The 23,376-nt window shown below is 46.6% G+C and overlaps 1 protein-coding gene across 2 annotated transcripts in view; it reads left to right on the forward strand.

The window, feature by feature from the left end:
- The first annotated feature begins 274 nt into the window (after positions 1-274).
- Positions 275-23,376, forward strand: part of tpra1 (transmembrane protein, adipocyte asscociated 1) — a 54,613-nt gene continuing 31,511 nt past the window's right edge. Inside the window, exon 1 of one of the 2 annotated variants that reach the window (XM_059943945.1) lies at positions 275-487. Coding sequence is in view for 1 of the 2 variants with exons in the window: in XM_059943944.1 (XP_059799927.1) it covers positions 1,543-1,563 (21 nt within the window). In the remaining variant the exon portion in view is untranslated. Of the gene's footprint in view, positions 488-1,517; positions 1,564-23,376 lie in introns of those variants that run through there. The other variant, XM_059943944.1, reaches the window with a different exon arrangement.

Consider the following 23,376-nt stretch of genomic DNA (forward strand, 5'->3'; position numbering starts at 1 on the left):
CACCAGACTCAAAATCAGTTACTTCCCCAAGCAGTAAAGCTGACTCCACTCACTAACCCACCCCACACAACTACTGTACAACTTTACAAACCTGACCGTCCTGGTGGGCCCATGTTCTCTGCCTGCTTCTGCCCATTAAACTTGTGTCCTTCATTCTATCACCTTGGTTCAGTGCCTTCCCACCTACATCCGTAGCAGTTCTCATGCTCTCGATCTCCTCAGTGTGTGTGTGTTTCTCCTAATTGTGATTGCGCACTTTGGAGACAGTCCCGAAGGTTCGGACAGTGTGGAGGAAGTGGCGGTCCCGCAGGAAACTGTGCGGAGTTTATGTTGGAAGGAGGCTTCAGTCAGGTGATTTGCTGACCCAGTACAGGTCCACAATGCAGCCAGAGAGGGAGAGGGCGACAGCCAGGCAGTCATGATCTGCCTGAGATGCGGGAAGGAGCCGCTAATCTAACTTTCACATCCCCGGATAAGGTCGCCATCTGTAAGTAGCCATCCGATTCGCAGCGATCATGTTCGATTGAAACTGACAGCAGTTGACACATTGCCCCGTTGCAACAGTGGATCTGTTACTGGTCGGAACCCTCCCCTTTCACTTCAGATTAGCCGGATTTTATTTTCATGGTGATGATTGGATTTGTCTCCTTTTTCAGCACTTGGGGGCCAAATTGTTTTGATTTTGAAAGAAGCGCAGTGATTTTGAGGTTAAGAGGAGGGATTTCGGCCTAGAAAGTAAATCGAAAGCGAAATAAAATCCGATCGACACGAATGAGGAGGGGGATGTACAGTTTTTGCAACGCTGGTTATGCTGCCTGTTAGTGAAAGTTGAGTTCTGTCCGTGAAAATTGAAAAGGCGAGTCCTGTGTGCCGAAGTGAGCAGCCTATTGTTTCCACGATATAGCGATATTTATGCAGAAACACGCAGGATGATTATGACAAGACAGTGTCAGGTACATCGCCAGTGTTCAATGTGTTTTAAATACCAGCTGTACTGAACTTCACAGTCTAGAGGTTCGAAGGTAGCGAGTCCTCGTTGGTGTACATAGTACATAGGCCCTTCGGCCCGCCATGTTTCTGACGTCCGTGAGGCCGTGCTAAACTAATCCCATGTCCCGCAGTCGATCATTATCCGTCTATTCCTCGACCTTTTGTGTACTTATCTGAAACATTGCTATCACGTCTGTAACCACTTCACTCGATAGTGTATGTAGACCGGGAAACCGTCACTTTTTGGGTAACAAAGAAGCCTCTCAAATTTCCTTCAAACTCCCCCTCACCTTAGAACTTCACCTTGTGCTATTTAATATTTTCACTCTGAGAGAAAGACAAAAAGAATCTTGTTTTTAATCTATGATTAAATGCCTTGGGATTCTCTTTCACTCTATTCGCCAAGGATATTTCACAGCCCCATTTGGCCTTTCGCTTTCTATATATTCAAAAAGTCCCTGGTCTGATTTAGGCTTCCTACATCTTGCATATGCTTGTGTTTTTTTCTTTACCTTTTTTAGCAACTGGCCTTTGAAAGACTCCCACACATCGATGTGGATTTTCCCCTGTCAGGTAGGGTAAAAACATATATAACAGATTGTACTCATGTCAAAATCCCGGACACTAAGAGAGTCCTGACAATATTGGGGAAGCTAATTCACCTACCATAAGACAGAGGAGTAAAATTAGGTCATTCAGCCCATCGAGTCCACTCTGCCGTTTCATCATGGCTGATCCATTTTCCCTCTCAGCCCCAGTCTCCTGCCTTCTCCCCCTTTCCCTTCATACCCTGATAAATCAAGAATCTGTCAGCTTCTGCTTTAAATGACCTGGCCTCCACAGCTGCCTGTGACAATGAATTCCACAGATTCACCACCCTCTGGCTAAAGAAATTCCTCCTCATCTCTGTTCTAAAGGACACCCTCTTTTCTGAGGCTGTGTCCTACCATAGGAAACATCCTCTCAACATCCACTCTATTGAGGCCTTTCAACATTTGATAGGTTTCAATGAACCTGCCTTCCCCCCCCCCCCCCCCAATTCTTCCGATTTCCAGTGAGTACAGACCCAGAGTCATCAGATGATGATCCTTTCAATCTTGGAATCATTTTCGTGAACCTCCTTTGAACCCTCTGCAATGTCAGCGCACCCTTCCTTGGAAAAAGGGCCCATCTTTACTTGTGCCCTTAGCTCCCAGTGGAGCATGGGCTTTCGAGACCTCCCATCTCCATCATCCTCTGAAGTTGAAGGTATGGTTGGAGTTCATCAGCGTTCCTGTTAACCATTGTATCCACTTCACCAGAGCTCTGTTGGCCAGCCTTATCCACTTCCACCTCTCCTGCCAGGGTTGGACTTTTAGAGGCTGATAAAGAAGCCCAAAACTTCTCACAATATTCCAAGTGAGGCCTCACCAGTGGCTTATATATGCATTATAATAATTTTACATCCTTCTATGATTTGCCTGCATATCACTTCCTTGATCTCCCGTTGGGTATTGAGAAGCTTATTTCATCATAATTTCATATTTATTATTTATTGTTTAAAAATTTGGCTTCAACCTCCCCCAAACTAGTTCCTCCAGTTTATGCCTTACCCCAAGTTTGGCACAGTTTTGTCTTTATCTATCACCATCAAAAATAAGATTAACATTATTTCAGAAGTTCAAAGTAAATTCATTATCAAAGTACATATATTCCACCATATACAACCCTGAGATTCATTTTCTTGCGGGCATACTCAGTAAATCCAAGAAACATAATAGAATCAATGAAAGAATGCACTTACTGGGACGGACAATAACCAATGTGCAAAAGGCAATAAGCTGTACAAATACAAAATTTAACAATTAAATAAATAAGCATTGAATATCAAGAAACATGAAATGAAGAGTCCTTGAAAGTGAGGGTGTAGATTCTGGGAATAGTTTAGTGATGAGGTGAGTGAAGTTATCCCCACTGGTTCAAGAGTCTGATGATTGAGGGGTAACAACTGTTCCTGAACCTGATGGTGAGGGTCCTAAGGCTCCTGTATCTTTTTCTGATGGCAGCAATGAGAAGAGAGCATCTCAATGTGGTGGTGTTCCCTGCAACAGTGCTCCATGTCGATGTGCTCAATGGTGGGGAGGGCTTTGCCCCTGATGGCCTGGGCTGAATACACTACTTTTGGTAGTAGTTTCCTTTCCAGTGTTTTCATACCAGGCCAGTCAATATCCTTCCCACCATTCATCCATACAAGTTTGTCAAACTTTTAAATGTCATGCCAAATCTTCACAAGCCTCTAAGGAAGTAGAGGCACTACTGTGCTTTCTTCATAGTTGCACTTACAGTGGCAAGAAAAAGTTTGGAAACCCTTTGCAATTTCCTGGTTTTCTGCATTAATTACTCATAAAATATGGTCTGATCATCATCTCAGTCACAATAATAGACAAACAAAATCTACCTAAACTTATAGCACACAAACATTTGTACCTCTTCTTGCCAATACTGAGTACATTTAAACAATCAAGATCCTCAGAGATATTCACACCCAGGGACTGGAAATTACTCACTTCAGTAACTACTCCGAGCTAATTCTATGACCTACAGACTCACTTTCAAGGATGCTTTACAATTCATGTTCACAAAATTACATTTTTATTTGCTCAGTTTGTCCTCTTTGGCACATTACTGATTGATTACGGGGTACTGATTGTGGATGATCAGCCATGATCACATTGAAAGGCGGTGCTGGCTCGAAGGGCCAAATGGCCTACTCCTGCACCTATTGTCTGTTGGTTGTTTGTCAGTCTTTGTCTGTTTATGCATCAACATCATTGTTGTGTGTCATGTCTACCACCCTCTGAGTGAAGAAGTTCCCCCTTAGGTTCTCCTTAAATATTTCACCTCTCACTCTTAGCCCAGGGTGGTGGGGTGGAGGTGTGTCTCTTCCAAGGAGGTGTAAGGAGTTCCTTCCCTCTGCTAGTCTGCAGGTCACCCTTGGGCAAGGTGTAGCGCCTGCTTAGCCTCCCGATCAGGGTCATGTGAAGCCATGGGAGCAGGTGGTGGATGGTTGTATGAGCAGCTGGTGTATATCATAAATCCTGGTTATGCGCCCACTGACACCAGGCAGACAATCTCTGAAGAGTATTGATAATGGCTGGGTTCACCCATCTTGCAAAGACATTACCCAGAAGAAGGCATTGGCAAACCACTTCTGTAGAAAAATTTGCCAAGAACAATGATCCTGAAGACCCACATTCAAAGACTCAGGAACAGCTTCTTCCCCTCTGCCATCAGATTTCTGAATGGGCAATGAATGCTACCATACTATTTTGCTCTTTATTTTGCCTTACTTACTCAATTTAATTTTTATTTATATTTCTTATTGAAATTTACAGTTTTACAATTATGTATTACAATGTACTGCTGCTGCAAAACAACAAATTTCACGACATATGTTAGTGATACTAAACCTGATTCTGACTCTGAGGCTTGGACTAATTGGATGGTTTGTTGAAGGAGATGTCAGATGCACAGTGCGCTGTCTGCATGATGTTTCCCTCTGTTGTGTGATTCTCTTTCACTCTGGCGCTCTCTCACACCAGCGAACAGCTGCACTTCCTTTCTTTGTTAAAATCGGACCAGCTGAAAAGCTAGTCATTAATGCCATCCGGGGTGGTAAAAATGAACAAAAGCGAGGGCTTAAAAATAGGTCTGCAGACATTTGATTTATGCAGCTTGTGATTTATGATTCAGCAGACAATGTCAGCTTTTCCTTGGTCGTGCCTTTGACTCCTGATCCAAGGCTGAGTTGCTTAGCACTTGTTTGGCACTCTGTCTGACCTCAGATGCGGGAATGTCCATTTAAGTAGCAGATTCTACACCTTCAGGACGTCCAAGAACACTGTGCAACATTAGGACAAGGACTCATAGGATGGGATTAGGCCATAGGACTACTGAACTCTCTGTCACTACCCAGGTCTCATTGCGTATGAAGCACCAGTAGCATTATACTGTTCCCTTTTTAATTTGTGTCTTAAATGCAACTTATGCTAAATGTTATTCATCTGGAATATATTTAGTTATTTGTGGTAATAATGCTTTGTGTTGTGAGTGAGTTATAAGTACTGTGTTGTGCACCTTGGTCTGGAGGAACATTGTTTTGTTTGGCGGCATGCATATAATACATAATGTGGAGCGTCTTTTCCACTTTCAAAACTCTCCTGCACAGGTTTCCTGTCATTGTCAGGCACGACGGACAACCACCAGACATGTGTATGGTTGAGTGACAATAAACTTGAACCCGAACAAACCTTGTACCATGGGAGATGCTGACAAGGTAGCCTGGCCGAGTAGACAGTGCACTCTGCAGCCACTGTGCGCCGGTGGTGGGGGAAATGAACGTTTCAAGGGGTGGATGTGGTGCCGGGCGAGAAGGCTGCTTTATCCTGGACGGTGTTGTATTTTCTGAGTGTATTGGAGTTGTACCGCATGTAGTGAAGAACTCTCCCAAGGAAGGTACCCGTGAGAAAAATCTCATCATTAGAACACACACAGTAGGAGTGAGGGACTGGGAAAACGTCAGGACTGTCCTATCCTGGGCTCAACATATTGATGCAAATACGACAAAGAAATGACTGCGCCTATATTCCATTAGGAGATTTTGTTTGTCACCAAAGACTCCAGCAAATTTCTACAGATGTATCAAGGAGAGCATTCTAACCGGTTGCATCACCACCTGGTATCCCCCCCCCCCTTTGATATGACACACAAAATCATCGCTGATGCAGCCAATTGGTTTTAGAAGTCACATAATTAGTTAACTGGGGATCGCCTGTGTGCAGTCACGTTGTTTCAATTGATTGTAGTAAAACTACACCAGTAACGAAGGACCAACTGCTGGTGAGTCCGTATCCTGGCAAAAGTACACCATGAAGACAAAAGAACATTCCAAGCAACTCCACAGAAAAGTTATTTAAAAGTACATACAATTAAGGAGATGGATACGAAAACATTTCCAAGTGTCTTTCTGAATATCACTTGGAGTACAGTTAAGTCAATCATCAAGAAATGGAAAGAATATGGCACAGCTGTAAATCTGCCCTAGAGTAGGCTGTCCTCAAAAACTGAGTGACCATGCAAGAGGGGGTCTAGTGAGGGAGGACACCAATAGACCCATGACAACTCTGGAGGGATTACAAGCTTCAGTGGCTGAGATGGGAGAGACCGTGCATACAACTGTTGCCCGGGTACTTCACCAGGCACAGCTTTTTGGGAGAGTGATAAAGAGAAAGAAAACTCACATGAAATCTTGGCGAGCGTTTGCCAGAAGGCGTGGGAGACTCTGAAGTCAGCTGGAAGAAGGTTCTATGGTCTGATGAAATCAAAATTGAACTTTGTGGGCATCAGACTAAATGCTATGTTTAGCGTAAGCTAGATACCGCACATCATCAAATACATACCCCCCTACCCTGAAGCATGGTGGTGGGTGCATCATGCTGTGGGGGATGCTTCACTGCAGCAGGCCCTGGAAGGCTTGTGAAGGTAGAGGGTAAAATGAATGCAGCAAAATGCAGGAAAATCCTGGAGGAAAATGTAGTAAAATGGATTCAACAGTGGTTGGATGGGAGATGCCAGAGAGTAGTGGTCGATAATGTTTGTCAGGTTGGAGGCCGGTGACTAGTGGTGTGCCTCAGGAATCTGTACTGGGTCCAATGTTGTTGGTCATATACATTAATGATCTGGATGATGGGGTGGTAAATTGGATTAGTAAGTATGCAGATGATACTAAGGTAGGAGGCGTTGTGGATAATGAAGTAGGTTTTCAAAGCTTGCAGAGAGATTTATGCCAGTTAGAAGAGTGGGCTGAACAATGGCAGATGGAGTTTAATGCTGATAAGTGTGAGGTGCTACATTTTGGTAGGAATAATCCAAATAGGACATACATGGTAAATGGTAGGGCATTGAAGAATGCAGTAGAACAGAGTGATCTAGGAATAATGGTGCATAGTTCCCTGAAGGTGGAATCTCATGTGGATAGGGTGTTGAAGAAAGCTTATGGTATAAATCAGAGCATTGAGTATAGGAGTTGGGATGTAATGTTAAAATTGTACAAGGCATTGGTAAGGCTGAATTTGGAGTATTGTGTACAGTTCTGGTCACTGAATTATAGGAAAGATATATAAAAAAAGAGAGAGTACAGAGAAGATTTACTAGAATGTTATCTGGGTTTCAGCACCTAAGTTACAGGGAAAGGTTGAACAAGTTAGGTCTTTATTTTTTGGAGTGTAGAAGGTTGAAGGGGGACTTGATAGAGGTATTTAAACTTATGAGGGGGGAATAGATAGAGTTGACGTGGATGAGCTTTTTCCATTGAGAGTAGGGGAGATTCAAACAAGAGGACATGGGTTGAGAGTTAGGGGGCAAAAGTTTAAGGGTAACATGAGGGGGAATTTCTCTACTCAGAGAGTGGTAGCTGTGTGGAACGAGCTTCCAGTAGAAGTGGTAGAGGCAGGTTTGGTATTGTCATTTAAAGTAAAATTGGATAGGTATATGGACAGGAAAGGAATGGAGGGTTATGGGCTGAGTGCAGGCCAGTGGAACTAGGTGAGCGTAAGCGTTCGGCACGGACTAGAAGGGCTGAGATGGCCTGTTTCTGTGCTGTAATTGTTATATGGTTATATGGTTATATAAAACTGGATGCAGTCTGAGAGAACTGCAACATGGGAGAAGATTTGTTTTCCAGCAAGTCAGTAACCCCAAGCATAAAGCAAAAATTACACAGGAATGGCTTAAGAACAACATAGTTAATGTCCTGAGCAGCCAAGTCAGAGTCCAGACCTCAATCTAATGGGAATTTGTGGCTGGACTTGAAAAGGGCTGTTCACTCATGATCCCCATGCAATCTGACAGAGATTGAGCAGTTTTGTGAAGAAGAATGGGGGAAAATTGTAGTTTTCAGACGTGCAAAGCTGATAGAGACCTATCCACACAGACTCAAGGATGTAATTGCTGCCAAATGTGCATCTACTAAATACTGACTTGAGGGGGTTGAATACTTACACAATCAACTATTTTGTGTTTTATATTTGTAATTAATTTTGAACACTTTGTAGAGATCTGTTTTCACTTTGACACAAAAGAGTCTTTTTCTGTTGATCAGTGTAAAAAAGAAACAAATTAAATACACTGTGATTCAACATTGAAAAAGAATAAAACATGAAAACTCGGGGGGGGGGGATGAATACTATCTATAGGCATGTATACATCAAAACATACATATGGTGAAATCCATAATTTCCATTAAAAACCAACAGATCTAAGGATATGTTGGGGGCAGCCCACAAGTGTTACCACACATTCCAGGGCCTGCACCGCATGCCCACGATGTTCAGCAGAACGCTAGCTAGTGCAGTTGTTAGCACAATGCTTTACGGTACCAGTGACCTGGGTTCAATTCCCACTGCTGCCTGTAAGGAGTTTGTACGTTCTCCCTGTGACTGGATGGGTTTCCTCCAGGTGCTCTGGTTTCCTCCCACAGTCCAAAGACATACTGCTGTGTAGGGTAATTGGTGTTGTAAATTGTTCTGTGATTAGCCTAGGATTAATCTGGGGGATTGCTGGGCCACAACATTGTGCCAACCTTTAAACAACTTCAAGATCAATCGAACTGTTCCAGCCATCACTGTCTAGTTTGGTGCAACATCCTCTCACAATACAGTGGATTCTGGTTAATTGGGACACATCGGGATCAGTACATTTTGGCCAATTTTAGTGGCTGTTGCAATTAGCCGAAGTGTCATGAAAATAATTAAAAAGCCATTAAAAAGACAAACCATTTAACTAAGTAACAAATTGTGTATTTAAATGAAACATGGAATAAATTAGAATACCACCAAAGAGCATATTACATAGCAGCAGATTGAGACTATTCGACCCATTGAGTCTGCTTTACTGTTCTATCGTGACTGATGTATTATCCCACTCAACCCCATCCTTCTGTCTTCTCCCCGTAACCTTTGACGCTCTTACTAATCAAGAAATTATATTTTTTGGTGGTTGGATTGTATTTTACTCCAGTGACATTCAGAGATTTTCTATTAATATCGCCCCTCAGTTATTCCTGGGAAGGTGTTATTCATTGGTCATATGACTGATATTAAAATGACTGAAGTCAATAGAATAGTTAATGTGGAACAGTTGAGTGAACTCGAACCACGGCTGAATGTGCCACTGTGCTTCGGGAGCCTGCTTGCTTTTTTTTTCTCTGTTTCCGCTGAGCTGTTGAGGCAGAACTGCAGATCTGCTCTGGGGCGAGGCATCTGACCTTTATCTATGCTCCGCGTCACCCTCGAGATTAGAAACAATCCTATAATTTCTGTTTCTGTTTCCAAGTGACGGCTTGGAGCTTTGCGGCTATTTTCAATAGGTTTCTATTGGTACATTTAATGTCCGAGAAATGTATACAATAGACATCCTGAAATTCTTTTTCTTTGCAAACATCCATGAAAACGGAGGGGTGTCCCAAAGAGTGAATGACAGTTAAATGTTAGAATCCCAAAGCCACCCCCCCCCCAGTTCCCCCCTCCCATGCACAAGCAGCAGCAAGGCAACGACACCCCCCCATCCGCCCCCCCCACCAGCATTCCCCACCGAGCACTCGAGCGCGCAGCAAAGCATCAATAAAGACACAGACTTGCAGTACACCAAAAACTACTCATTCACCCGGTAATTCTACATACCACAGGCTCTCCCTCTCCCTCTCTCTCTCTCTCTCTCTCTCTCTCTCTCTCTCTCTCTCTCTCTCTCTCTCTCTCTCTCTCTCTCTCTCTCTCTCTCCCCCTAATAAGGGTAAAAGAAGTGTCCCTGTTTCACAGCAAGAGGGGAGACATAACAAACAACTCGCTGATTAATGATGTTAAAAGTCTGTTGCGTCGCTTTTACCGAGCTCTGCGCCCGGAGAGTCGGTCCCATACAGGCTCAGGTCTCTGGACACACAACCCGTGGCAACTAACCCGCTGCTCCCAATGTTCAGTGTTGCCCCACATGCCTCAGTCTGGGGCACTGGCCTCGTATCAGCCCATCTCCAGAGCCATGAAAATCCAGCATCCTGAAGGTGGCTAGTCTTCCAGGCTGCACCCTTGGCATATCGAAAAGCGGCTGGCCGTGAGGCCCTGAGAGTGGGTCCCATTCCCGAATAGAACTAAAGTCAGAGTGTAACTCCAGGGCAGGGTCTTCGAAAGAACCTTGAAAGGGGAAAAGAAGAGATACCAAAGACAGAAATAAAGTTGTTTCTGAAGATGCAAGCACAGGAGTCGCCTTCTAGTGCCATCATCACTTCGCTCGCAGATTAGTGCCTTTTTCAGAATCAGAATCAGGTTTAATATCACTGTCATGTGTTGTGAAATTTGTTGACTTTGTGGCAGCAGTAGAATTTAAAACATACATGATAATAGAAAAAAAAGGGAATTAGAGTGTATGTGTGTGTGAAGAAGCTGTACCTGAATCACTGAGTGTGAGCCTTCAGGCTTCTGCATCTTCTTGACCATAGGAATGAGAGTAAGGCATGACCTGGGTGATGGGGATCCTTAATGATGGACGCTGCCTTTCGGAGTCATGGCTCCTTGAAGATGTCCTGGATATCATGGAGACTAGTGCTTATGATGGAGCTGACACATTTTACAACTCTTTGCAGCATTCTTCAATCCTGTACGGTAGCACCCCCCTATACCAAATGGTGATGCAGACTGTTAGAATGCTCACTGCAGTACAGCTGGAAATTTGTGAGTGTTTTTAGTGACAAAACTCCTAATGAAATATAGCCACTGCCGTGCCTTCTTTGTAACTGCATCGATATGTTGGGTCCAGGATAGATCTTCAGAGAAGTCGACAGCCAGGAAATTGAAATTATTCACTGAATGCTGTTTTTACCATTTATCTTTTTAAAACTTAAGTGGAGGAACTCTGTGACTTTTGAATGATTTTGATAAGGACACTTTCCAGAAGCATTGCTTTACATCAGGGGTAGGCAATCTGTGGCCCGCGGGCCAGAACCAGCCCGCAAGCAAATATTGGGACACTATGCTTATCTGGCTTGCGAGCGATTTTTCCTTATTCTGAGTGTTTCACGCGACCACACTAATGGACATGCAAGGTGTCTTGTTACACCGGCTCCAGGTTCTGTTTTGTTCTAAACCAAACACTGGTATATATGAATGACAGGAAGGCAGACTACCTTATTAATATGTATTAGATACTCTCCCTGCATGCACAGGTTTTCAGATGGGATCGTTCAAATTTGTAAACAGAAATAGCATCACTGTGTTTTAACAAGAAATCTACGCTAGATATCCAGATATTTACATGAGCTACAATACTTGTTGAATAACTCGCGTTTCGAAATAAAATCGAAGAAAAAAATTCCAATGGCAATGAATGCAAAACGCAGGAAGGTAAACACTGAGTGCCGAAATTTCCAAGACACTTGGAGACTAGATTACTTCTTCATCGAGCAAGCTGGGAAACCAGTTTGTCTCATTTGCCTAGAAAATGTTGCTGTGAAGAAGGTGGCAAATACCAGGTGACATTACGAATCCCGCCATAGTGGAAATTTTAACAAGTTTACTGGGCAAGCAAGGAAAGATGAAGCAATGAAGTTGAGCGAATGAAGGCTAGTTTCGGAAAACAAACATCATTTTTTGCCCAGCAAAGCAGTGAAAATGAAGTAAGTACCCATGCCAGCTACAAAGACTCAAAATGTATTGTTTCAAAAAGTGGACACTGCATCAGAAATTTTTCAAATGGAATTGATTGAGATGCAGTGTGACGACATATTGAGATGGAAATTTCACTCTGAGGATGTGCCAGTGCTTGACTTATGAAGAAAATATATTCATCCAGGTGGGAAGTATCCTAACTTAGTGGACCTTGTAAAAAAGATGGCATTGTAGCGGTGTGCTACACGCAGCGCTAAAATTACGACACGGAGTCGGTAACTGCAGTCGAAGGAAAAAACTTTATTTGAAAACTTCAGCCTCACTTTTAAGCCTCTGTCAACCGGCCCCCCATGGCGAAGAGGCTCCAAATCTCTGTGCTCGCAAACCCCCGTAGGCTATCTAATTGTGAGTCGGTTCGGATACGCTAGGAAATGAGTCGCCACATAACCCCCCCCCCCAGAACCGGCGATACACCCCCCAATGTCCACAGTCTGGGCCAGAACCTGCTTGGGAGGTCGGCCTCTGCGCCGAGGCGCCGGAAACTCGGCCGGTTGCGCCAGGTCCACATGGGCCGGCTTGAGGCGGTCCACCGTGAAAACCTCCTCCTTCCCCCCAACGTCCAGCACGAACATGGACCTGTTGTTCCGGAGCACCATAAACGGCCCCTCGTATGGCCGCTGCAGCGGTGGCCGATGCCCGCCCCTTCGTACAAACACAAACTCACAGTTCTGTAGGTCTTTGGGTACGCAGGTCGGGTGCCGCCCATGCTGTGAAGTGGGTATGGGGGCCAGGTTACCGAGCTTCTCGCGAAGTCTGCCCAGGACTGCTGCGGGTTCTTCCTCTTGCCCCCTTGGGGCTGGTAGGAACTCTCCGGGGATGACCAGGGGCGCGCCGTATACCAACTCGGCCAACGAGGCATGTAGGTCGTCCTTGGGCGCTGTGCGGATGCCGAGTAGGACCCAGGGAAGCTCGTCCGCCCAGTTGGCTCCTCGCAGGCGGGCCATGAGGGCCGACTTCAGGTGACGGTGGAAACGCTCCACTAGCCCGTTCGACTGTGGGTGGTAGGCCGTTCGACTGTGGGTGGTAGGCAGTTGTGTGGTGCAGCTGAGTCCCCAAAAGGCTGGCCATAGCTGACCACAGGCTGGAGGTGAACTGGGCGCCTCTGTCGGAGGTAATGTGGGCTGGTACACCAAAGCGAGATATCCAGGTGGCGATCAGGGCTCGGGCGCAAGATTCGGAGGTGGTGTCGGTGAGCGGGACCGCCTCTGGCCATCTTGTGAACCGGTCCACGATAGTCAGGAGGTAACGCGCTCCGCGCGACACTGGCAGGGGGCCCACGATATCCACATGAATGTGGTCGAAACGCCGGTGGGCGGGATGGAACTGCTGCGGTGGGGCTTTGGTGTGCTGCTGCACCTTGGCCGTCTGGCAGTGCATGCATGTTCTGGCCCATTCACTGACCTGTTTGCGGAGTCCGTGCCAAACGAACCTGCTGGAAACCATCCGGACAGTTGTCCGGATGGAGGGATGCGCCAAGTTATGAATGGAGTCGAAAACGCGGCGCCGCCATGCTGTCGGGACGACCGGACGGGGCTGGCCGGTGGCGACGTCACAGAGTAGGGTCCTCTCACCCGGGCCTACGGGGAGGTCCTGGAGCTGCAAACCGGAGACTGCGGTCCTGTAACTCGGAATCTCCTCATCCGCCTGCTGTGCCTCCGCCAGCGCCTCAAAGTCTACCCCTTGGGAAAGGGCATGAACGGTAGGGCGAGAGAGCGCATCCGCCACGACATTGTCCTTACCCGAGACGTGCCGGACATCCGTCGTGTATTCAGAGATGTAGGACAGGTGGCGTTGCTGGCGGGATGACCAGGGGTCGGATGCTTTCGTAAACGCAAAGGTAAGCGGTTTGTGGTCCGTGAACGCGGTGAAGGGCCGATCTTCTAGGAAGTACCTGAAATGCCAGATTGCCAGGTAGAGCGCCAACAGTTCCCGGTTGAAAGCACTGTACTTAAGCTCGGGTGGTCGCAGGTGTTTGCTGAAAAACGCCAGGGGTTGCCAGCGACCTGCGATGAGTTGCTCCAGCACCCCACCGACTGCCGTGTTGGATGCGTCCACTGTGAGGGCGGTAGGGGTGTCCATTCTGGGATGTACTAGCATTGCGGCGTCCGCCAAAGCTTCCTTCGTTTGAACGAAAGCGGCGGCGGACTCCTCGTCCCAGGTAATGTTCTTGCTCGGACCCGACATCAGGGCGAACAGGGGGCGCATGATCCGGGCAGCTGAAGGGAGGAAGCGGCGGTAGAAATTGACCATACCTACGAATTCCTGAAGGCCTTTGATCGTGGTGGGTCGGGGGAAGTGGCGGACCGCATCTACCTTAGCGGGCAGAGGGGTTGCCCCGTCTTTAGTAATTCTGTGGCCCAGGAAGTCAATGGTATCGAGTCCGAACTGGCATTTGGCAGGGTTGATTGTAAGACCGTACTCACTCAGTCAGGCGCAGAGTTGACGGAGGTGGGACAGATGCTCCTGACGACTGCCGCTGGCTATGAGGATGTCATCCAAATAGATGAACGCGAAGTCCAGGTCCCGTCCCACCGCGTCCGTTAACCGCTGGAACGTCTGTGCGGCATTCTTCAGGCCGAACGGCATGCGGAGGAACTCGAAAAGGCCGAATGGGGTGATGAGAGCCGTTTTGGGGACGTCGTCAGGATGCATCGGGATTTGATGGTATCCCCGGACGAGATCTACCTTGGAGAAGATCCGTGCGCCGTGCAGGTTTGCCGCAAAGTCTTGAATGTGCGGCACAGGGTAGCGGTCCGGTGTGGTAGCCTCGTTCAGCCTGCGGTAGTCGCCGCACGGTCTCCAGCCCCCCGTCGCTTTGGGCACCATGTGCAGGGGGGAAGCCCATGGGCTGTCGGACCGCCGGATGATCCCCAATTCCTCCATCCTCTGGAACTCCTCCTTCGCCAGTCGGAGCTTGTCCGGGGGAAGCCGCCGAGCACGGGCATGGAGGGGTGGTCCCTGGGTCGGGATGTGGTGCTGTACGCCGTGCCTGGGCATGGCTGCTGTGAACTGCGGTGCCAGAACCGATGGGAACTCCGCCAGGACCCTGGTGAAGTCGTTGTCGGACAGCGTGATGGAGCCGAGGTGAGGGGCTGGCAACTGGGCTGCACCCAGGGAGAACGTCTGAAAGGTCTCGGCGTGTACCAGTCTCTTCCTGGGCAGGTCGACCAGCAGGCTGTGAGCCCGCAAAAAATCCGCACCCAGAAGCGGTTGGGCTACGGCGGCCAGTGTGAAGTCCCACGTGAACTGGCTGGAGCCGAACAGTAGCTGCACCTGGCGGGTGCCATAGGTCCTTACGGTGCTGCCATTCATGGCCCTCAGGGGGGGACCCGGTGCCCTGCTGCGGGTGTCGTAACTCGTCGGAGGTAAAACGCTGATCTCAGCCCCAGTATCGACCAAAAACCGGCGTCCCGACCTTCTATCCCACACATACATCAGCGGCGGCTGGCCCTGGCGTTTCCCGGGAACTCGCAGGGCGGGTGACAACGGCGGGCTTCTGCACCCCACCGCTGGTGGTAGAAGCACCAGTGTTCATTGGGCCGGGGGTTGGCGGGCTCTGCGGCCGGGCCTGGACTGGTTTGCTGCCGGGAGCGGGGCTGGGAGATCCGTGCGATGGACGCCCCGCTCACCTTTTTGGCGTTCCACAGCAAGTCCGCCCGGGCTGCCACCTTCCGGGGGTCACTGAAATCCGCGTCGGACAGCAGCAGGCGGATGTCCTCGGGCAGCTGCTCCAGGAATGCCTGCTCAAACATGAGGCAGGGTGTGTGTTCGTCGGCGAGAGACAACATCTCATTCATTAAAGCCGATGGAGGTCTGTCGCCCAAGCCATCCAGGTGCAGTAAACGGGCAGCCCGCTCGCGCTGTGAGAGTCCGAAAGTCCTGAGGAGCAGGGCTTTGAATTCCGTGTACTTGCCGTCTGCCGGGGGCGACTGTACGAACTCCGCGACCTGGGCCGCTGTGTCCTGGTCGAGGGAGCTCACCACGTAGTAGTAGCGGGTGTCTTCTGAGGTGATCCGGCGAACGTGGAATTGGGCTTCGGCTTGCTGGAACCATAGGTCCGGGCGCTGTGTCCAGAAACCTGGCAGTTTCAACGAAACCGCATGAACAGAGGCGGCGTCGGTCATTTCTGGTCCAAAAATTGTTTGGACCGTCGGGGTCACCAATTGTAGCGGTGTGCTACACGCAGCGCTAAAATTACGACACGGAGTCGGTAACTGCAGTCAAAGGAAAAAACTTTATTCGAAAACTTCAGCCTCACTTTTAAGCCTCTGTCAACCGGCCCCCCATGGCGAAGAGGCTCCAAAGCTCTGTGCTCGCAAACCCCCGTAGGCTATCTAATTGTGAGTCGGTTCGGATATGCTAGGAAATGAGTCGCCACAGCATCATTGTTTGGCAGCACTTATCTGTGCGAGCAATTATCTTCAAAAATGAAGCACACCAAGAACCATTTGAAAACAAGACTGACTGATGCCCATCTGGAAAATCTCTTGCTCTTGGCATCAACAAGTCTGACACCCAATATTGAGAAGCTTTTAAACAACAAACAGCATCAAGTTTCACATTGATTTATTGACAGTTTGCATTAAATTTTTTCTTTTCTATTATACTTAATTTATCACCATTCAATGCATCATGTTCATATGTTTTATGTTTAAAGATTCTTCATGTCCTTTTAATAGATTCAAAAGATGCCTTGATTGAAATAAATTGCAACCAAACTGAGTTGTTTGGTTACTAATTGGCATCCTTGGTTAAGCACAAATGATTTTCTAGCATGCGTTATTCATTAGTTTGAGGCAAAACATAACTAGATGTATTTAAATGGATAATTCCCATATTTCAAGTTTTTTATGGCATTTATCTGGCCCACCATCCACTCATTAATACGCGATCTGGCCCACAGAGGCAAAAAGGTTGCTGACCCCTGCTTTATATCATTGTGTTTTTATGAAATCATAGAGAAGTAGAACACAGAACTAGGTCCTTTGGCCCAATGTGTCCATGTTGGCCAAAATACCCTCCATTTGCTCATGTTTGGTCCATACGGAGAAGCGACATGGAAGGTTGTAACATCAGAACAGTGAATTACTGGTCTTCTGCTCTTGTGGTTGCAGGAGTGACCCCTCTCTTCCTCGATGGAGCCTGTTTGAGATACCGACCTGCTGGGTTGTGGACAGTGGTTTTTGACAAGCTCTCGATCACGGTCTCTTTGGGGGCTTTTGCAGTTGTAAGTTGGGGTGGAGGGGGAGGGTCTGCTTCTGCTACTGCTTGTGCTTCAGAGGGGTGAGGGGGACTTTGGGGTTCTGATGTTTCTATCATTCATTCCATGGGTTTTCTTGTTTTGTGGATGTCTGTGAAGAGTTAAGAATTTCAGGTTGTATACTGTATTTATTCTCTGATGTTAAATTGAACCATTTGATATCACTCTAAGCAGGGATGCACAACCTTATTTATGCCATGGACCATTACCATTAGGCAAAGGGTCTGTGGACCCCATGTTGGGAATCCATGTGTGATTGTAGTGTGATCACTTGAGTTGTGTGTGATGTTCTCTTAAGGGGGTTATTCCCTTAATGTAGAATGCCTGTGGGTGCCTTTGTTTAACGTGGAGAGGCTGATGCATGGGCAGCCACCACACAGTCCTTGACAAATCGGTGTCAGTGTCCGGTGGTGTGGAATGTAAGATGAGTGGGGACCCTTCACTGCTGCAGCCTTCCTCCATCTTCACTGCCGTTGTGATGTGACACCATCTTCCACCAACTCCACCATTGAGGTCTTAGTTGGGGCACTCTTTATCTGGAACCTCACCACCATTGGTGACCCTACCGGGAGCTAAGCTCCAGGCAGCATCGCTCTCGGGATCTCAGGAGCTCACAAGCTTCTCCACCACGACGAGGCGATGATCCTCAGAGAAGGTTTCCTACCTGTGCTCCTGTCCAAGTGTCTTTTAAATGTTGTATCTGCCTCAGGCAATTCCTCAGGCAGCTCATTCCGTGTATTCAACACCCTTAGAGGATAGGTGGAGTGAGCTGGGGCTTTTTCCCTTTGGAATGAAGGAGAATAAGAGGTAAACACGAGGAAATCTGCAGATGCTGGAAATTCAAGCAACACACACAAAATGCCGGTGGAACGCAGCAGGCAGGCCAGGCAGCAGGCCAGGAAGAAGTGCTGTTGACGTTTCGGGCCGAGACCCTTTGTCAGGTGACTTGATAGAGGTGTAGTAGCTGAGTAGATGCATAAGTTAAGTGGACAACCAGAGCCATTTTCCCAGGGAGGAAATGGTTAATATGAAGAGGCATAATTTTAAAGTGATTGGGGGAATTATAGGGAATGTGCAGACGTAGTTTTTTTACACAGAGAGGTAGATGTATGGAACACACTGCCACAGGTGGTGGTAAAGACAGAACTTTAGAGACATTTAAGAGACTCTTAGGTACATGGATGACAGAAAAATGGAGGGCTATGTGGGAGGGGAGGGTTAAGCTGATCTTGGAGTAGGTTAAAAGGTCAGTGCAACATCAGCTTTGTGAGGCATTGCCGTTTGAAAATATCCCTGATGGTGGGGAGGCTTGCACTGGTGATGGAGCTGGCTGAGTTTACTCTGCTGTGTGGTGGCCCATTTGGACTGGTAGGCCTGCATAGGAATGTATTTCCAGTCCAGCTACCCTGCTCTGTTTCTTACGTCACTATGGTCATTATAAATTGTTATTTTGGCATTTCCCAATCAAATGTGGTCGCCTCAATAGCACGTATGCTAAAATTGGAACAATACAAAGAAGGATGCAGCATTGTTGCTGCACAGGGATGGTACGCAAGTGTGATGGTATGCATGAGTCAGTCCTCATTAGGGGATCAGAGATGAAGAGGACCAGTAACTTTAAAATCTTTGATGTTAACACATTGTAGGATCTGTTCTAGGACCATCACAAAGAAGGCACAGCAATGCTCTGCTTAATTAGAAGTTTATATAGATTCGCCATGTTACCAGAAACTTTGACTAACTGCTACAGATACACGGGTGTATCCTGGGTGCTTATATCATGGCCTGGTATAGAAACACCAATGTCCAGGAACAGAGGAGGGTGGACATAGCCCAGTCCGTCACAGGCAACACACTCCCCAGCACTACATTAGAGGGAGTGCTGCCACAAGAAAGCAGCATTAATCATTGAAGGCTCCCACCACCCTGTAGCTCTTGCACTCTTCCCACTACTATCATCAGGCAGGAAGTAAAGAAAGGGCCCCACAACTCTAGGCACAGGAACAGTTATTACCCTCCAACTATCAGACTCTTGAACCGGTGTGAATAACTTCATTTACCACAACTCTGAACTGATTCCACAGCATACAGACTTCCAAGGACATGTTCTCAATATTATCTTTTATTTGCACAGTTTGTCTCTTTTGCACATTGGTTGTTTAACATTCTTTGTCTGTTTACGTACAAGTTTTTTGTATATTCTATTGAATTTTCCCCTCTGTAAATGCCTGCAAGAGAACGAGTCTCAAAATGAGTAATGTGTATTTACTTTGATAGTAAAGTTACTTTGAACTTTGAGATGATATCTTTGTGTTTCTCAGCGAATGGCACGCTGTCTTGCCTATCACAGATTTGTCACTTCCTTTTACCCTGTTCAACTTCTCAGTGCTTTGCTTAGGGTAGAATAATAATGTCATGAAGATGTTTTCCACCGTATTCTTTCTCTGTTTTTTTCCTACCTTCTGGAGGAAGATGCATGAACTTGAAGGCTTGGTTCTGCTTATCTTGAACGCTCTGGAAATCTTGGGGCCAGATTGTAATGACCTGTTCTTACAAGTCAGCTGAGGAATGCCACTATAAAGTGTTTTTCACTTGAATTATTGTGTGTGTCGACAAAACCAATGGACCTTGAAGCCTAAAGGATAAACACAGGAGGTTCTGCAGATAGTGGAAATCCAGAGTAACACAAACAGAATACTGGATGAACTCAGCAGGTCAGGCAACATCTATGGAGAGGAATAAAGGGTTGATGCTTCAGGCCGAGACACCTCATCAGCTCTGGATAGGAAGTGGTAACAAGCCAGAATAAGAAATTGGGGGAAGGAGAAGGAGTCCAAGTTGGCTGGTGGAATACGTACACAACGTTGGAAGAACTCAGCAGGTCAGGCAGCATCCGTGAGAAAAGAGTAGCCAACGTTTCAGGCCAAGACCCTTCATCAGGAATGGGGGGGGGGTGGGAAGAGAGGGCCGAAGCCCAGTAATAGAGATAGGGGAGGGGGTAGGGCCTAGAGGCGCCAGGTGGAGAACCAATCAGAGGCAAGATAAGGGGGGGAGGGGATAAGCATGAAAGAACTGTAGAGGTAAAGAAGCAGAAAGTTGAAAGGGGAGAGAGGTAGAGTGGGACCTGGGATGGGGGAGTGGGAGGGAATTACTGGAAACTGGAGAATTCAATGTTCATATCACCAGGCTGGAGGCTACCCAGACGGTAGATGAGCTGTTGCTCCTCCAAGCTTAGGAGCCGAGAGGTAATGTTACAGGTACATTGGACCCTGTTCAGACCCTGACTCAGTTCTGGTCACCTCACTAGGGAAAGGATGTGAAGACCATAGAAAAGGTGCAGAGGAGATTTACAAGGTTGTTGCGTGGATTGGAGAATGTGCCTTATGGGAGTAAGTTGAGTGAACTTGGCCTTTTCTCCCTGGAACAGCGTAGGATGAGAGGTGACCTGAGAGAGGTGTACAGTTGGCCCACCTTATCCGTGGATTTTGCATGCGCGGATTCAACCAACCATGGATCGGGAAAACCCAGAAGTTCTCCAGTACTCATTGTTTGAGCAAATACAGACTATTTTTTCTTGTCATTATTCCCTAAACAATACCATGTAACAACTATTTACATAGTATTTACATTGTATTCGGTATTATTAGTAATCTAGAAATGACTTACAAGTACAGGCAGTCCCCGGGTTATGAATGAGTTCCGTTCCTGAGTCCGTCTTTAAGTCGGATTTGAAGTCGGAACAGGTACATTCAGTATTATTTAGCATCAGTCAAACGTTTTTCTCAGTATATAGTACATATTTTACCTTCCTATGTATATAAAACACTTAAGAAACATATGTATTTCAATAATTAAACCACTGTGTTGCTTAGTAATAATTGTATCTTTCATAGGGGCAGGGCCTTTCACGAGTTCATTAAAATTGTTCTGATCGTTGACCGACGTAGCCTATCGCTTTTCCAATGACCGATGGCGTTTCATCTCTTTCCGATCGCTTTATTACTTCCACCTTATTTTCGATCGTGATCGTGATTATTTTCGTGAACAGAAACACCGCGGATTCAGACCTGCACTGCCGGGTCCTAATGTCCACCGCACTGAACATGTTAAATAAAGTCCGGGTTCCGCTGGGTCCTAAGGACCCTGAGGGACTTGAGCATCCGCGTTTTTAGGTATCTGCGAGGGGTCTCGGAACCAATCCCCCGCGGATAAGGAGGGCCGACTGTATAAGATGATGAAAAGCTTTGATCGTGTGGATAGTCAGAGGCTTTTTCCCAGGTTACCATAAGAGGACACAGGTTTAAGGTGCTGGGAAGTAGGCACAAAGGAGATGTCGGGGTAAGTTTTTTACACGGAGAGTGGTGAGTGGTGGAATGGGCTGCCAGCAACGGTGGTGGAGGCGATACAACAGGGTCTTTTAAGAGTCTCCTGGATAGATACATGGAGCTTAGGAAGGTAGAGGGCTATAGGTAACCCTAGGTAATTTCTGAAGTAAGTACATGTTTGGCACAGCATTGTGGCCAAATGGCCTGTATTGTGCTGTAGGTTTTCTATGTTCTAAATGTTGATTGTTTATTTACCTTCATAGATACTGCCTGACCTGAGTTCCTCCACTATCTGGTGTATGTTGCTCATGATTCTCAGAATCTGCAGAATCTTTTATATTTGCGGAGATCACTGAGTTAAAGGTTTCTACTCTTCACACCCGAGTGACAGACAAGTGCAGGAATCTGCCCTCTGCTCCCTGTAAATCATAATACACAGTTCACTCAGTGACCTCTTTACTAAGTACCTCCCATTCCTAATAAAGTGGCCGAATAGTGTATGTTCAAAGGTTCATTTTATTATCAGAGTATATAAGCAGAGTACAATTCTGAGATTTGTCTTCTCCAGATAGCCACAAAATACAGAAAAACCATGCAAGTCATTGAGGTCCTCCCCCACATGAAAAAGAAAGAACATTTGCAACCCCCCCCCCCCCCCCCAGCCTCTTCCTCACAAAGCTAACAGATCGCCCTCCTGGACTCAGCAGCTAAAACATTGAACCTCAGCGCCCCCCCACCCCCAAGCTCTTCCCACACAAAAAAAAAGTGACAATAACATCAAACACCCAAATAAAGTAATGCATCGCTCACTCACCAATCAACAGCAAGAAAGAAAACACAAAAAACTGAAGGAGACCAATAATGAACTACAGTCCACACTGATAATCACATATGTCTCAGAATTTCGAAAACATCCTCTGTCCGCATCGAGGCAAGTAACAGCTCGAACTCAGTCCTTCTGTGGGACCTTCATCCGCTGTGAGGGCGGCTCATGACCTCTGGCTCTACATGGCCTGCTTGGGGAGCGACCTCTGGCCCGACACAGCCTCTGCATTCACCTTGATGTTTCACTCTTTCGTGACACTTCGATCAGTGAGAAGTGGAGTCAGTTATGGTCCTGTGCCTTGTCCCTGGTCTCCTGTTGGGACTTCTTGTGCTTGTGGGGAATTTTCTTGGGGACAGCAGAGCACTAATGATACTGGCAGTAGTATGTCCATGCTTTCTGCTGCAGTAGCACGTCCATGCTTTCTGCTGCAGTAACACATCCACTTCAAGGTTTGACGTGTTGTGCATTCAGAGATGCTCTTCTACACACCACTGGTGTAACACGTGGTTATTTGAGTTGCAGTTGCCTTCTTGCCATATTGAACCAGTCTGACCATTGTCCTTTGACCTCTCTCATTAATAAGGCATTTTCATCCACAGAACTACCACTCACTGGATTTTTTTGGGGGGTTTTTTTTGCATCATTTTTTTGTAAACTCAAGAAAATTGTTGGAGATCATCAGTTTCTGATTTACTCAAACCACCCCATCTGACACCAACGATCACTCCATGGTCAAAGTCTCTTAGATCACATTTCTTTCCCATTCTGACATTTGGTCTGAACAACAACTGAACCTTTTGACCATGTCTGCGTGCTTTTTATGCATTGATTGGCTAGTTCGATATTTGCATTTAGGAACAGGTGTATCTAATAAATTGGCCATTGTGGGAATCTGCCCTTCTGCTCCCTGGAGATTACAGTTTATTTCTTTGTAGGGACGTATCAATATGCAGTGGGATTAGCAGAATTCTCAGAATCAGAATTAACTCAAAATAAGATATGATAAGATAAGATAAAACTTAATTTATCCTGAAGGAAATCATTGCTGCAAGGTTGCTCAGTCAAAAAAAAACTTTGAAATACAAAACGTAAGCATTGAGGTAAAAATACATAATACAAAATACTGAGGCAGTGGACATGGATTCATTGTCCATTCAGAAATCTGTTGATGAAAGGGAAGAAGCTGTTCCTAAAATGTTGAGTGTGTAAGTTCATGCTCCTGTA

The sequence above is a fragment of the Hypanus sabinus genome, chromosome 19, assembly GCF_030144855.1.
Source record: "Hypanus sabinus isolate sHypSab1 chromosome 19, sHypSab1.hap1, whole genome shotgun sequence".
Lineage (NCBI taxonomy): Eukaryota > Metazoa > Chordata > Chondrichthyes > Myliobatiformes > Dasyatidae > Hypanus > Hypanus sabinus.